We start from the raw sequence: 15,486 nt of genomic DNA on the forward strand, positions 1-15,486 counted from the left end.
ATTGTGAAATTGTTCATACTTAATTGAAGTTAAGTGTCTATTGACACGTTGGAAAGGTCTAAAATTTCTGTTTATTTGGCAATATTACATTTTTATTCTTTGATTTACTGGCCACCATTACTGTGGTTACATGTTCAGTATATGTATTGACCAGCAAACCCACTGCAGCCTACCTCACTATCTCACTCTCCATCCCTGCTTTGGACAATTAATAACATGACACTCGTACTCTGCCCTTTTCCTTTATGGTTGATATTAACAACAAAAGGCGATACTATCTGTCTCTCTCCTATTGTGTACCACTGTTAAATACTGTGGAAAATAAAACACAGGGAAAATAAGTACTTAAAACTACCAATTACTGTAGATAAATATGAAAGAAAATGGTAAACACAACACTAGACTGAACCCCCTAATTGTCAAACTAATATTAATGTACAACAATATAGAAGATACATGACTAGAGGTTATGCAATATGGGTGTATATCCACTGCATGCTTCTTAGGGGTGTAATTGACATGACCAAGGAGCTATTGCAAATTTGAAACTATGAAAAATGTACATTACACCGCGTGATTTTACAGTACACAAACAAGAGTGTGCAATATAGAAGGGTAGTCAGTGGACATTAGGTCTCATGACCAAGGAGCTATTGAAATCTTACATTTTGAAAAATTCATGTAAAAACGTGTGAGATAAACATGGACAAAGTAAAGGATGTTCAATGTGTAGGCCCACTGAGTGGACATTCTGAACCTGGTTTGACGTCACCAGGTCACATGACCAAGGAGCTGTTGAAATTCTAAACTTTGAAAAATTCATGTAAAACCATGTGAGATGAAAATGGACAAACTAAAGGGTGTGCAATGTGTGTCTATGCCATCGGGTTAGCAACAACCAGTTTTGAAAGTGTTAGGAGTAACGGTTAAAGGAGTAACGGTTAAATTATAAATAAATTTGATTTGGTTAAAGAGCTATTGAAATATCAAATCAAATCAAATGTATTTATATAGCCCTTCTTACATCAGCTGATATATCAAAGTGCTGTACAGAAACCCAACCTAAAACCCCAAACAGCAAGCAATGCAGGTGTAGAAGCACAGTGGCTAGAAAAACTCCCAAGAAAGGCCAAAACCTAGGAAGAAACCTAGAGAGGAACCAGGCTATGAGGGGTGGCCAGTCCTCTTCTGGCTGTGCCGGGTGGAGATTATAACAGAACATGGCCAAGATGTTTGACATTTGAAAAATGTAATTTGCCACTATGTTGACGGTCCCTAACTGCTGTTGGTGAACGTAATTAAAACTACAGCCGAATATCCAATTTGAAACTGTCTTTACATCGGTCCTAAATCAAAGTCTTGTCAATGCCGTTACACAACGCAAAAGTGACCAAACAATGCACAGATACTTGCGCGCCAGTCTTGATTATCTGTGGCGGGAATATTAGTTATTGTTCACGCTCGTGTAGTAGGCTTATTCGAATGTCAAGTACAACCGTTAGTGATGAAACTGTCAACATCAGTTAAAATCAAGTTGCAGACATGAGAGTTGGCGAAATGAAAGGATTGCTTCTCTATGACCAACAATGTATCAGCTGATCAGTTCAAACAGCAGACAGAATGAGGTTTATCAGTTGCTTCTTGTGTATGTTGTATGTGTGCACAATGTATGCCGAGGTCATCTACACTAACATTTGGGCGCTACATTTGAATTGCACTCCTGAACAAATCAACAAGATTGCAAAGAAGCATGGTTTCCATAACCTGGGAAAGGTAAACAATGTTAGTTCACTGTTTATGTCATATAATGATGTGTATTTTTATGTGTAGATCTTTTGGCATATTATGACTAGCTAATTTCTTCTGGCATATTATATTTGTAGATATTTCCAGATGGCAACTATTACCATATGGAGCAAAGACAGGTGGCAAAACAATCATTGCAGGCACACTATTTGCATAATCTTATATTCAAAATGGACCCTAAGGTGAATAGCCAATAGGTCAATACTATCCCAAATTGGCTGGAATAACCAGTCCCAGCATTTCTCTTATTGTAATGAGTATGATGATGTACTTTCTGTTTCGTAGGTGCTTTGGTTTGCACAGCAATCTGAAAGGAGTAGAAAGAGAAGACACTCTTTCACAGTACCAACTGATCCATTTTTCAATCAGCAGTGGTACCTGGTATGTCAACATTAAGCTTCCATTTTTGTTTGAAGTATATTTCCATAATACAAGCTCTTTACATTTTTATTCAGCCTGTTTTAGTTTGTTCTGCCTTGAGTGAAAACAAATGGTTATCCCCGTTTTAACAGAAAAAATAATGTATTCACACTGCTTTTCCAGAGTGAGGCCTTTGATCAGAATGTGGTGGCTGCATGGGCTCGAGGCTACACAGGAAAAGGGGTGGTGGTGTCCATCTTAGACGATGGCCTAGAGACAAGCCACCCAGACATTGCTGAAAATTATGTGAGTTGTTATTATATATTTTGTTTATTTAACCTTTATTTTAACAGGGAACACATTGAGACCTAGGTCTCTTTTACAAATGTGCCTTGTATAATACAACATAAATATACAGATTATACCCTATATATATTAAAATACAAAAACACATTAATGGGAAGCACAAATCACCCAGAAAAAGCTACATTCCTCCACAAAAATGTCCCCAATCAATACTTTAAATTGCCTGAATGGCACTAGAACATCAATATGAAATGTATTTAGAATTTTGTTCCAGCAATACAGTGCTGTAACAAAAATGGAAAAAGACAAATATTATTTAAAAAATAAAATGCAAGTGGCAAATGATCCTTATAAAAACCTAATGTATTGTACCTGTAGGATCCACAGGCTAGCTATGACATGAACGATAATGACCCCAACCCAGACACCCAATACACTCTGACCAGACCAAATAGGTAATTTGCTATGATGTTAAGATTTTAATGCAAGATATTACATCATGTATCATGTAAGAACTGCACTATGTAACAACATTCTGTATGGATGAACCCCTTTTGTATTCTGTTCCATAGGCATGGAACACGGTGTGCTGGGGTGGTGGCAGCGGTGGCAAATAATGGGGTGTGTGGGGTTGGAGTGGCATATCAGGCCAAGATCGGAGGTAAGTATTACCCATACATTCACTCATTTGGTCTCTTTTAATAGCATATAGAACTGTACTGCAATTATCCTGCTTTAATTTGTGTCCTGTTACTTGTTCTGTTTTGTCCAGGAGTTCGGATGTTGGATGGACAAGTGACTGACCTGATAGAAGCCATGTCCTTAAATTTGAATCAGCAACACATTGACATCTACAGCTCCAGCTGGGGACCTGAAGATTTGGGGACGAATTTGGAGGGGCCAAACACATTGGCCCAAGAAGCCTTTATCAGAGGCATTACCAATGTATGATACAACTTGTACTGGTTACCCTATATTACCTGTTTCATCAGTAGTGTCCATTTTGTTAGATAAGATAAAACAATGTAATCGGCATTGGCAACTAAAACGGTAAGATCATACAATGAGTCTTAAAAAACATTCAATACCTTACAGGGCCGAGGTGGCTTGGGTTCCATTTACGTCTGGGCTTCAGGCAATGGGGGCGCCAGCTTTGACAACTGCAACTGCGATGGCTACACCAACAGCATTTACACGTTGTCTGTTGGTAGTACCACTGAGAGGGGAACACTGCCCTTCTACAGTGAACCCTGCTCTGCCATTCTAACAACGACCTACAGTGGTGGCAGCTTTCATCACCGCAGTATTGTAAGTCTCTTTGTCCTCAACTCATCCCACACTAGTGTTTTTAACATCCATACATTTCTTTAAAAAGATGCATTTAGAGTGACAAAGCATTCTGTTAAATCTTTGACTAGTTTAGCATTAGTTTAATTGTGCTTGACAAAGTAGTCACATGAATGCAAAGGTTTGCTGAAGATGTGTGGAACTCTGAAAAAGGTCAATATTTATCTCACATTTAACACCTACAGCAACAGTAAGCAAAGCCTCAACAAAGTACCTGGATGTTGTTTCCCTTCCAGGTCACCACCGACCTGCATCAATCCTGCACCTCAGACCATACTGGGACCTCTGCCTCTGCCCCTCTGGCTGCTGGGATCATTGCACTGGCTCTGGAGGCAAAGTAACCATTCTCTTGTCTCTGTGCACCTGTAACTCAAAAACCTATTTGTTGTAAGTTTGAGGCTTTGAGTCATCGAGAAAGATGATAATTTCCCAACTTCTCCCACAGCCCGACACTCAACTGGCGTGATGTGCAACACCTCGTGGTGCGAGCATCTAGACCGGTAGATCTTCGAACACATGATTGGCGGACCAATGGTGTTGGAAGACCTGGTGAGACATAAAGCACTCCCTTCTAGTGTTAGGTAGTTGACCAGGGGCGGCAGGGTAGCCTAGTGGTTAAAGCATTGGACTAGTAACCGGAAGGTTGCAAGTTCAAAATCCCCGAGCTGACAAGGTACAAATCTGTCATTCTGCCCCTGAACAGGCAGTTAACCCACTGTTCTTAGGCCATCATTGAAAATAAGAATTTGTTCTTAACTGACTTGCCTAGTTAAATAAAGGTAAAATAATATATTTATTATATATTTGCTACACTGTAGGGCCAGAAATAGAGTTGAAATGAATGAACTGCTTTTAGACAGGCAGCCCAATTCTGATATTTTTTTCACTAATTGGTCTTTTGACCAATCAGGTTGGTCAAAAGACCAGTTAGTGGAAAAATATAAGAATTGGGCTGCCTGTGTAAACACAGCTATAGCATCATACACCTGATTTGCTTTATTGTAGTCAGCCATTACTATGGATATGGGCTACTGGATGCAGGGAGACTGGTGGAGTTGGCCAGTAAATGGAAAGCAGTCAAACCTAAAAGGAAATGCACCATTGACCTCATTACCAGAGCCATGTAAGGAAAACACCATTGTCCTTTCATCTCACTTATGGATAGTTAGTAAGAAAACAGCCACTTAGTTCTATAGCTGTTTACAGTAAACATAAACATGATCTTCAGATTTTATTGAGCATAAACAGAAGTGGAGGCTGGTGGGAGGAGCTATAGGACGGGCTCATAGTAATGGCTGGGATGCAATGCATGGAACGGAGTCAAACATGTGGCTTCCATTTGTGTGGTGTGTGATACCATTCCATTAGCTCCTCCCACCAGCCACCAATGATAAAGTAATTCCACTAATTCATAATGCTAACTTGGCCAGTTAGATGTGTTATATCTGATGCTCTGTCTGTCTGATAGTGAACTCCGCAGGAAACTGACATTGAGGTGGAATGTGACAGCTTGTCACGGCACCAGGAACTGGATTCGGTCTCTGGAGCACATCCAGGCCCGTCTTACACTGACCTATAGCAGACGTGGAGATCTCTCCATCACCCTCATTAGCCCAAAGAAGACCATCTCCAATTTACTCACAACCAGGTAAGGCACAGCCAAGTTAATGGACAGAAAGATTGAAAGCAATACATAGAAGTGATTTAAAAAGTCATAGTCAATCATTTAATAATATTATAATACTCTTAGCAAAAAAAGGTCTTTAATTTACAATATGTAGAATCCATGATATTAGAAAAGTTCAGAACTTTTGTGAAACATCACAGCACAGTGGAAAAATATATGGCAAATAGAAATAGATAGGAGGGGTTTAGTGGAAGATACAGTGCCTTGCGAAAGTATTCGGCCCCCTTGAACTTTGCGACCTTTTGCCACATTTCAGGCTTCAAACATAAAGATATAAAACTGTATTTTTTTGTGAAGAATCAACAACAAGTGGGACACAATCATGAAGTGGAACGACATTTATTGGATATTTCAAACTTTTTTAACAAATCAAAAACTGAAAAATTGGGCGTGCAAAATTATTCAGCCCCTTTACTTTCAGTGCAGCAAACTCTCTCCAGAATTTCAGTGAGGATCTCTGAATGATCCAATGTTGACCTAAATGACTAATGATGATAAATACAATCCACCTGTGTGTAATCAAGTCTCCGTATAAATGCACCTGCACTGTGATAGTCTCAGAGGTCCGTTAAAAGTGCAGAGAGCATCATGAAGAACAAGGTACACACCAGGCAGGTCCGAGATACTGTTGTGAAGAAGTTTAAAGCCGGATTTGGTTACAAAAAGATTTCCCAAGCTTTAAACATCCCAAGGAGCACTGTGCAAGCGATAATATTAAAATGGACGGAGTACCAGACCACTGCAAATCTACCAAGACCTGGCCGTCACTCTAAACTTTCAGATCATACAAGGAGAAGACTGATCAGAGATGCAGCCAAGAGGCCCATGATCACTCTGGATGAACTGCAGAGATCTACAGCTGAGGTGGGAGACTCTGTCCATAGGACAACAATCAGTCGTATATTGCACAAATCTGGCCTTTATGGAAGAGTGGCAAGAAGAAAGCCATTTCTTAAAGATATCCATAAAAAGTGTCGTTTAAAGTTTGCCACAAGCCACCTGGGAGACACACCAGACATGTGGAAGAAGGTGCTCTGGTCAGATGAAACCAAAATTGAACTTTTTGGCAACAATGCAAAACGTTATGTTTGGCGTAAAAGCAACACAGCTCATCACCTTGAACACACCATCCCCACTGTCAAACATGGTGGTGGCAGCATCATGGTTTGGGCCTGCTTTTCTTCAGCAGGGACAGGGAAGATGGTTAAAATTGATGAGAAGATGGATGGAGCCAAACACAGGACCATTCTGGAAGAAAACCTGATGGAGTCTGCAAAAGACCTGAGACTGGGACGGAGATTTGTCTTCCAACAAGACAATGATCCAAAACATAAAGCAAAATCTACAATGGAATGGTTCAAAAATAAACATATCCAGGTGTTAGAATGGCCAAGTCAAAGTCCAGACCTGAATCCAATCGAGAATCTGTGGAAAGAACTGAAAACTGCTGTTCACAAATGCTCTCCATCCAACCTCACTGAGCTCGAGCTGTTTTGCAAGGAGGAATGGGAAAAAATTTCAGTCTCTCGATGTGCAAAACGGATAGAGACATACCCCAAGCGACTTACAGCTGTAATCGTAGCAAAAGGTGGCGCTACAAAGTATTAACTTAAGGGGGCTGAATAATTTTGCACGCCCAATATTTCAGTTTTTGATTTGTTAAAAAAGTTTGAAATATCCAATAAATGTCGTTCCACTTCATGATTGTGTCCCACTTGTTGTTGATTCTTCACAAAAAAATACAGTTTTATATCTTTATGTTTGAAGCCTGAAATGTGGCAAAAGGTCGCAAAGTTCAAGGGGGCCGAATACTTTGGCAAGGCACTGTAACTATTGTCAACCATACTCTGTCTGTAAAATGTACACTGCTCAAAAAAATAAAGGGAACACTTAAACAACACAATGTAACTCCAAGTCAATCACACTTCTGTGAAATCAAACTGTCCACTTAGGAAGCAACACTGATTGACAATAAATTTCACATGCTGTTGTGCAAATGGAATAGACAACAGGTGGAAATTATAGGTAATTAGCAAGACACCCCCAATAAAGGAGTGGTTCTGCAGGTGGTGACCACAGACCACTTCTCAGTTACTATGCTTCCTGGCTGATGTTTTGGTCACTTTTGAATGCTGGCGGTGCTTTCACTCTAGTGGTAGCATGAGACGAAGTCTACAACCCACACAAGTGGCTCATGTAGTGCAGCTCATCCAGGATGGAACATCAATGCGAGCTGTGGCAAGAAGGTTTGCTCTGTCTGTCAGCGTAGTGTCCAGAGCATGGAGGCGCTCCCAGGACACAGGCCAGTACATCAGGAGATGTGGAGGAGGCCGTAGGAGGGCAACAACCCAGCAGCAGGACCGCTACCTCCGCCTTTGTGCAAGGAGGAGCAGGAGGAGCACTGCCAGAGCCCTGCAAAATGACCTCCAGCAGACCACAAATGTGCATGTGTCTGTTGAAACGGTCAGAAACAGACTCCATGAGGGTGGTATGAGGGCCCGACGTCCACAGGTGGGGGTTGTGCTTACAGCCCAACACCGTGCAGGACGTTTGGCATTTGCCAGAGAACACCAAGATTGGCAAATTCGCCACTGGCGCCCTGTGCTCTTCACAGATGAAAGCAGGTTCACACTGAGCACATGTGACAGACATGACAGAGTCTGGAGACGCCGTGGAGAACGTTCTGCTGCCTGCAACATACTCCAGCATGACCGGTTTCGAGGTGGGTCAGTCATGGTGTGGGGTGGCATTTCTTTGGAGGGATGCACAGCCCTCCGTGTACTCCGTGTAGGTAGCCTGACTGCCATTAGGTACCGAGATGAGATCCTCAGACCGCTTGTGAAACCATATGCTGGTGCGGTTGGCCCTGGGTTCCTCCTAATGCAAGACAATGCTAGACCTCATGTGGCTGGAGTGTGTCAGCAGTTCCTGCAAGAGGAAGGCATTGATGCTATGGACTGGACCGCCCGTTCCCCAGACCTGAATCCAATTGAGCACATCTGGGACATCATGTCTCGCTCCATCCACCAACACCACGTTGCACCACAGACTGTCCAGGAGTTGGCGGATGCTTTAGTCCAGGTCTGGGAGAAAATCCCTCAGGAGACCATCCGCCACCTCATCAGGAGCATGCCCAGGCATTGTAGGGAGGTCATACAGGCACGTGGAGGCCACACACACACTGCTGAGCCTCATTTTGACTTGTTTTAAGGACATTACATGAAAGTTGGATCAGCCCGTAGTGTGGTTTTCCACTTTAATTTTGATTGTGACTCCAAGTCCAGACCTCCATGGGTTGATAGAGTTGATTTCCATTGATCATTTTTGTGTGATTTTGTTGTCAGCACATTCAACTATGTAATGAAAAAAGTATTTAATAAGAATATTTGATTAATTCAGATCTAGGATGTGTTATTTTAGTGTTCCCTTTATTTTTTTGAACAGTGTATATTGTATGTATAGGCTTCTACTTCCAGCCTAAGTGTTTTGTTGTCTACTACTTTACTCGAATTAGGGTAAGGATGGTAGGGTTAAGTGTGCCTTGAATTGTAAATAAATCACCGGCAGTGTCACCAGAAAAGCACCATCACACCTCATCCTCCATGCTTCACTGTGGGAACCACACATGCGGAGATCATCCGTTCACCTACTCTGCGTCTCAGAAACAGAGGTTGGAATCAAAAATGTCAAATTTGGACTCATCAGACCAAAGGACAAATTTCCACCGGTCTAATGTCCATTGCTTGTGTTTCTTGGCCCAACAAGTCCCTTCTTCTTATTGGTGTCCTTTTTTAGTGGTTTCTTTGCAGCAATTCGACCATGAAGGACTTATTCACACAGTCTCCTCTGAACAGTTGATGTTGAGATGTCTGTTACTTGAACTCTGTGAAGCATTTATTTGGGCTGGAATTTGAGGCTGGTAACTCTAATGAATTTATCCTCTGCAGCAGAGGTAACTCTGGGATCATCTTTTCCTGTGGTGGTCCTTCTGAGAGCCAGTTTATTCATAGCGCTTGATGGTTTTTGCAACTGCACTTGAATAAACATTCAAAGTTCTTAATTTTCCGCATTGACTGACCTTCATGTCTTAAAGTAATGATGGACTGTCGTTTCTCTTTGCTTATTTGAGCTGTTCTTGCCATAATATGGACTTGGTCTATTACCAAATAGGGCTATCTTCTGTATACCAACCCTACCTTGTCACAACACAACTGATTGGCTCAAACGCATTAAGAAGGAAATAAATTCCACTATTTAACTTTTAAATAGGCACACCTGTTAATTTAAATGCATTCCAGGTGACAACCTCATGAAGTTGGTTGAGAGAATGCCAAGAGTGTGCAAAGCTGTCATCAAGGCAAAGGGTGGCTACTTTGAAGAATCTCAAAATATAAAATATATTTAGATTTGTTTAGCACTTTTTTGGTTACTACATGATTCCATGTGTGTCATTTCTTCGTTGATGTCTTCACTATTATTCTACAATGTAGAAAATAGTAAAAATAAAGAAAAGGCCTGGACTGAGTAGTTGTGTCTAAACTTTTGACTGTGACTGTGTGTGTGTGTGTATATATATATATATATCACACACACACAACTTATTGTGGAAGGCTATCCGGAACGTTTGACCCAAGTTAAACAATTTTAAGGCCATTCTACCAAATACTAATTGAGTGTATGTAAACTTCTGACCCTGTCACGCCCTGACCTGAGTATTCTTTGTTTTCTTTATATATTTTGGTTAGGTCAGGGTGTGACATGGGTGATGTATGTGTTTTTGTACTGTCTAGGGGTTTTGTAGGTTTATGGGGTTGTTTACCATCTAGGTGTTTATGCATGTCTATGGTTGCCTAGATTGGTTCTCAATTTGAGGCAGCTGTTTATCGTTGTCTCTGATTGGGAACCATATTTAGGCAACCATCTTCTTTGGGTATTTTGTGGGTTATTGTCTATGTGATGTTGCATGTTTGCACTCAGTGTTTATAGCGGTCACGTTCGTTTTGTATAGTTTGTTTAAGTGTTCTTCGTCTTATTAAAGAAGATGTATTCATATCACGCTGCGCCTTGGTCTCCTCCATACGACGAACGTGACAGACCCACTGGGAATGTGAAATAAAAGCTGAAATAAATCATTATCTCTACTATTATTCTGAAATTTCACATTCTTAAAATAAAGTGGTGATCCTAACTGACCTAAGACAGGGAATTTTTACTAGGATTAAATGTCAGGAATTGTGAAAAACATTAGCCAAATACATTTAAACTCAGTTTATGTAAACTTCTGACTCCAAGTGTATATTGAGCATTCAAGACACAATTGTGCAGAAATAAAGGGAGGAGCCAGGAATATTTTCCACAATGGAAAGATCAGCTGACTCCTCAGCTTTTTAGAAAAAGTCATTATCTCTAAACTAGACTATGAACAAATCATAAACTCAGAAAAAAGTCCCTTTTTCAGGACCCTGTCTTTCAAAGATAATTTGTAAAAATCCAAATAACTTCACAGATCTTCATTGTAAAGGGTTTAAACACTGTTTCCCATGCTTGTTCAATGAACCATAAACAATTAATGAACATGCACCTGTGGAACTTTCTTTAAGACACTAACAGCTTTCAGACGGTAGGCAATTAAGGTCACAGTTATCAAAACTTATGACACTGAAGAGGCCTTTCTACTGACTCTGAAAAACAGTAAAAGAAATATGCCCAGGGTCCCTGCTCATCTGCGTGAACGTGCCTTAGGCATGCTGCAAGGAGGCATGAAGACTCCATACTGTGAGACGCCTAAGACAGAGCAACAGGGAGACAGGACGGACAGCTGATCGCCCTCGCAGTGGCAGACCACGTGTAACAACACCTGCACAGGATCAGTACATCTGAACATCATACCTGCGGGACAGGTACAGGATGGCAATAACAACTGCCCGAGTTACACCAGGAACGCACAATCCCTCCATCAGTGCTGACTTTCCTCAATAGGCTGAGAGAGACTGGACTGAGGGCTTGTAGGCCTGTTGTAAGGCAGGTCCTCACCAGACATTACCGGCAACTACGTCGCCTTTGGGCACAAACCCACCGTTGCTGGACCAGACAGGACTGGCACAAAATGCTCGTCACTGACGAGTCGCGGTTTTGTCTCTCCAGGAGTGATGGTCGGAAATTAGCGTTACACCGAGGCCTGCACTCAAGAGTGGGATCGATTTTGGAGGTGGAGGGTCCGTCGTGGTCTGGGGTGGTGTGTTACAGCATCATAGGACTGAGCTTGTTGTCATTGCAGGCAATCCCAACGCTGTGCGTTACAGGGAAGACATCCTCCTCCCTCATGTGGTACCCTTCCTGCAGGCTCATCCTGACATGACCCTCCAGCATGACAATGCCACCAGCCATACTGCTCATTCTGTGCGTGATTTCCTGCAAGACAGGAATGTCAGTGTTCTGCCATGGCCAACGAAGAGCCCGGGTTCTCAATCCCATTGAGCACATCTGGGAGCTGTTGGATCGGAGGGTGAGGGCTAGAGTCATTCCCCCCAGAAACGTTTAGGAACTTGCAGTTGCCTTGGTGGAAGAGTGGGGTAACATCTCACAGCAAAAACGTGCAAATCTGGTGCAGTCCATGAGGAGGAGTGCACTGCAGTACTTAATGCAGCTGATGGCCACAACAGATACTGACTGTTACTTTTGATTTTGAACCCCCCTTTATTCAGGTACACATTATTCCATTTCTGTTAGTCACATGTCTGTGGAAATTGTTCAGTGCATGTCTCAGTTGTTGAATCTTGTTATGTTCATACAAATATTTACACATGTTAAGTTTGCTGAAAATAAATGCAGTTGACAGTGAGAGGATGTTTCTTTTTTTGCTGTTCATATATATATATATATATATATATATATATAGAGTATTTGAAGAAGTATTTGATAGACTGGCGATTTTGCAGGTTTTCCCTTTTACAAAGCATGTAGAGGTCTGTAATTTGTATCATATGTACACTTCAACTGTGAGAGATGGAATCGAAAACAAAAATCCAAAAAATCACATTGTATGATTTTTAAGTAATTAATTAGCATTTTATTGCATGACAAGTATTTGATACATCAGAAAAGCAGAACTTAATATTTGGTACAGAAACCTTTGTTTGCAATTACAGAGATCATACGTTTCCTGTAGTTCTTGACCAGGTTTGCACACACTGCAGCAGGGATTTTGGCCCACTCCTCCATACAGACCTTCTCCAGATCCTTCAGGTTTCTGGGCTGTCGCTGGGCATTACGGACTTTCAGCTCCCTCCAAAGATGTTCTATTGGGTTCAGGTCTTGAGATGCTTCTTACGGAGCCACTCCTTAGTTGCCCTGGCTGTGTGTTTTGGGTCGTTGTCATGCTGGATGACCCAGCCACGACCCATCTTCAATGCTCTTACTGAGGGAAGGAGGTTGTTGGCCAAGATTTCGCGATACATGGCCCCATCCATCCTCCCCTCAATACGGTGCAGTCGTCCTGTCCCCTTTGCAGAAAATCATCCCCAAAGAATAATGTTTCCACCTCCATGCTTCACGGTTGGGATGGTATTCTTGGGGTCGTACTCATCCTTCTTCTTCCTCCAAACACGTTGAGTGGAGTTTAGACCAAAAAGCTCTATTTTTGTCTCATCAGACCACATGACCTTCTCCCATTCCTCCTCTGGATCATCCAGATGGTCATTGGCAAACTTCAGACAGGCCTGGACATGCGCTGGCTTGAGCAGGGGGACCTTGCGTGCGCTGCAGGATTTTAATCCATGACGGCGTAGTGTGTTACTAATGGTTTTCTTTGAGACTGTGGTCCCAGCTCTCTTCAGGCCATTGACCAGGTCCTGCCGTGTAGTTCTGTGCTGATCCCTCACCTTCCTCATGATCATTGATGCCCCACGAGGTGAGATCTTGCATGGAGCCCTAGACCGAGGGTGATTGACCGTCATCTTGAACTTCTTCCATTTTCGAATAATTGCGCCAACAGTTGTTGCCTTCTCACCAAGCTGCTTGCCTATTGTCCTGTAGCCCATCCCAGCCTTGTGCACGTCTACAATTTTATCCCTGATGTCCTTACACAGCTCTCTGGTCTTGGCCATTGTGGAGAGGTTGGAGTCTGTTTGAGTGAGTGTGTGGACAGGTGTCTTTTATACAGGTAACGAGTTCAAACAGGTGCAGTTAATACAGGCAGTGAGTGAAGAACAGGAGGGCTTCATAAAGAAAAACTAACAGGTCTGTGAGAGCCGGAATTCTTACTGGTTGGTAGGTGATCAAATACTTATGTCATGCAATCAAATGCAACTTAATTACTTAAAAATCATACAATGTGATTTTCTGGATTTTTGTTTTAGATTCCGGTGCGGCAGTGTAGCCTAGTGGTTAGAGCATTGGACTAGTAACCGAAAGGTTGCAAGTTCAAATCCCCGAGCTGACAAAGTACAAAATCTGTCGTTCTGCCCCTGAACAGGCAGTTAACCCACTGTTCCTAGGCCGTCATTGAAAATAAGAATTTGTTCTTAACTGACTTGCCTAGTAAAATAAAGGTAAAATAAAATTCCGTCTCTCACATATGAAGTGTACCTATGATAAAAATTACAGACCTCTACATGCATTGTAAGTAGGAAAACCTGCAAAATCGGCAGTGTATCAAATACTTGTTCTCCCCACTGTATATATATATATACGGCATAATGGTGAAGAATCAGGGTTTCAATATGCAACAAGAGGTCCAAGTGTGACTCATCTTGTCTGTACTAAGATATTCTAATCCAATGTTGCTTCACAGGCCTTACGATAAGGCTTCAGGTTTCTCAGACTGGACCTTCATGAGTACACACTGCTGGGATGAGGATCCCTGCGGATATTGGGTTCTACGGATAGAAAACAACGGAGACTCAACCAACAGAGGTATGCTGACAAAAACAAAGATGTTTCAATTTGAGGTGTCAACTTCAATAACATAGCGAGTGTCTTAAAACTCATCTCTAGTATTTCAATTCAATTAGTTACAGAAAGAAATAGTACACAACATTAATTAGAAACAGAACATTTGTCATCTTTAACTAGTCTTAGAAATTAAATGCACTCAGTGTGTCACGTCCTGACCTTAGTTCCTTTTTTATGTCTCTGTTTTGGTTTGGTCAGGGCGTGAGTTGGGGTGGACATTCTATGTTTTGTGTTCTATGTTTTCCATTTCTATGTGTTTGGCCTGGTATGGTTCTCAATCAGAGGCAGCTGGGAATCGTTGGCTCTGATTGAGAACCATACTTAGGTAGCCTGTTTTTCCCACTTGAGTTGTGGGTAGTTATTTTCCGTGTTAGTGTTTGTGCCACACGGGACTGTTTTGTTTGTTTCACTTTGTTATTTTGTATTTTGTAGTGTTCAGTTTTACATGTTAAAATGGACACTTACCACGCTGCAAATTAGTCCGATCTCTCTTACTCCTCGTCAGAAGAAGAGGACGAGCGTTACAGAATCACCCACCACCAAAGGACCAAGCAGTGTGGTAACGGGTAGCAGCAGCGATCTCAGTACTCATGGACATGGGAGGACATTCTGGACGGGAAGGGTTCCTACACATGGGAGGAGATCCTGGCTGGAAGGGATCGCCTCCCATGGGAACAGGTGGAGGCTGCCAGGTGTGCGGAGGCAGCAGGTAAAGGGAGCCAGCGCTTTGAGGGAACACGGCTGGCAAGGAAGCCCGAGAGGCAGCCCCAAAAATTTCTTGAGGGGGGCACACGGGGAGTGTGGCTAAGTCAGGTAGGAGACCTGAGCCAACTCGGTGCGCAGGCATAGCCTGGTGCATTACATCGCAGAGCCTCGTATCGGCTGGGCTAGAGTGGGCATCGAGCCAGGTGCCATGAAGCCGGCTCAGCGCATCTGGTCTCCAGTGCGTCCCCTCGGGCCGGGGTACATGGCACCAGCCCTACGCACGGTGTCCCCGGTTCGCCAGCACAGCCCAGTGCGGTCTGTTC

At 42.4% G+C, this 15,486-nt stretch overlaps 1 protein-coding gene across 1 annotated transcript; it reads left to right on the forward strand.

Moving 5' to 3' along the window:
• The first annotated feature begins 1,665 nt into the window (after positions 1 to 1,665).
• On the forward strand, positions 1,666 to 15,266 carry LOC135525035 (furin-like). The gene is made up of 14 exons (XM_064952807.1): positions 1,666 to 1,773; positions 1,884 to 1,988; positions 2,092 to 2,187; positions 2,350 to 2,472; positions 2,851 to 2,927; positions 3,045 to 3,133; positions 3,245 to 3,417; positions 3,568 to 3,780; positions 4,056 to 4,156; positions 4,265 to 4,368; positions 4,825 to 4,942; positions 5,288 to 5,467; positions 14,298 to 14,454; positions 14,964 to 15,266. The coding sequence occupies exons 1-14, from the start codon at positions 1,666 to 1,668 to the stop codon at positions 15,264 to 15,266; spliced, it is 1,947 nt and encodes a 648-aa protein (XP_064808879.1).
• The last annotated feature ends 220 nt before the right edge of the window (positions 15,267 to 15,486 follow it).

Source organism: Oncorhynchus masou, chromosome 31 (assembly GCF_036934945.1).
Source record: "Oncorhynchus masou masou isolate Uvic2021 chromosome 31, UVic_Omas_1.1, whole genome shotgun sequence".
Taxonomy (NCBI): Eukaryota; Metazoa; Chordata; class Actinopteri; order Salmoniformes; family Salmonidae; genus Oncorhynchus; species Oncorhynchus masou.

Excerpts from the sequence above, each read along its gene's own strand:
- LOC135525035 (XM_064952807.1), top strand. The coding sequence starts at position 1,666 with ATGTATGCCGAGGTCATCTACACTAACATTTGGGCGCTACATTTGAAT. Across the intron at positions 3,781-4,055 it reads GCTTTCATCACCGCAGTATT|GTCACCACCGACCTGCATCA; the intron begins GTAAGTCTCTTT and ends TTTCCCTTCCAG. Across the intron at positions 5,468-14,297 it reads TCCAATTTACTCACAACCAG|GCCTTACGATAAGGCTTCAG; the intron begins GTAAGGCACAGC and ends GTTGCTTCACAG.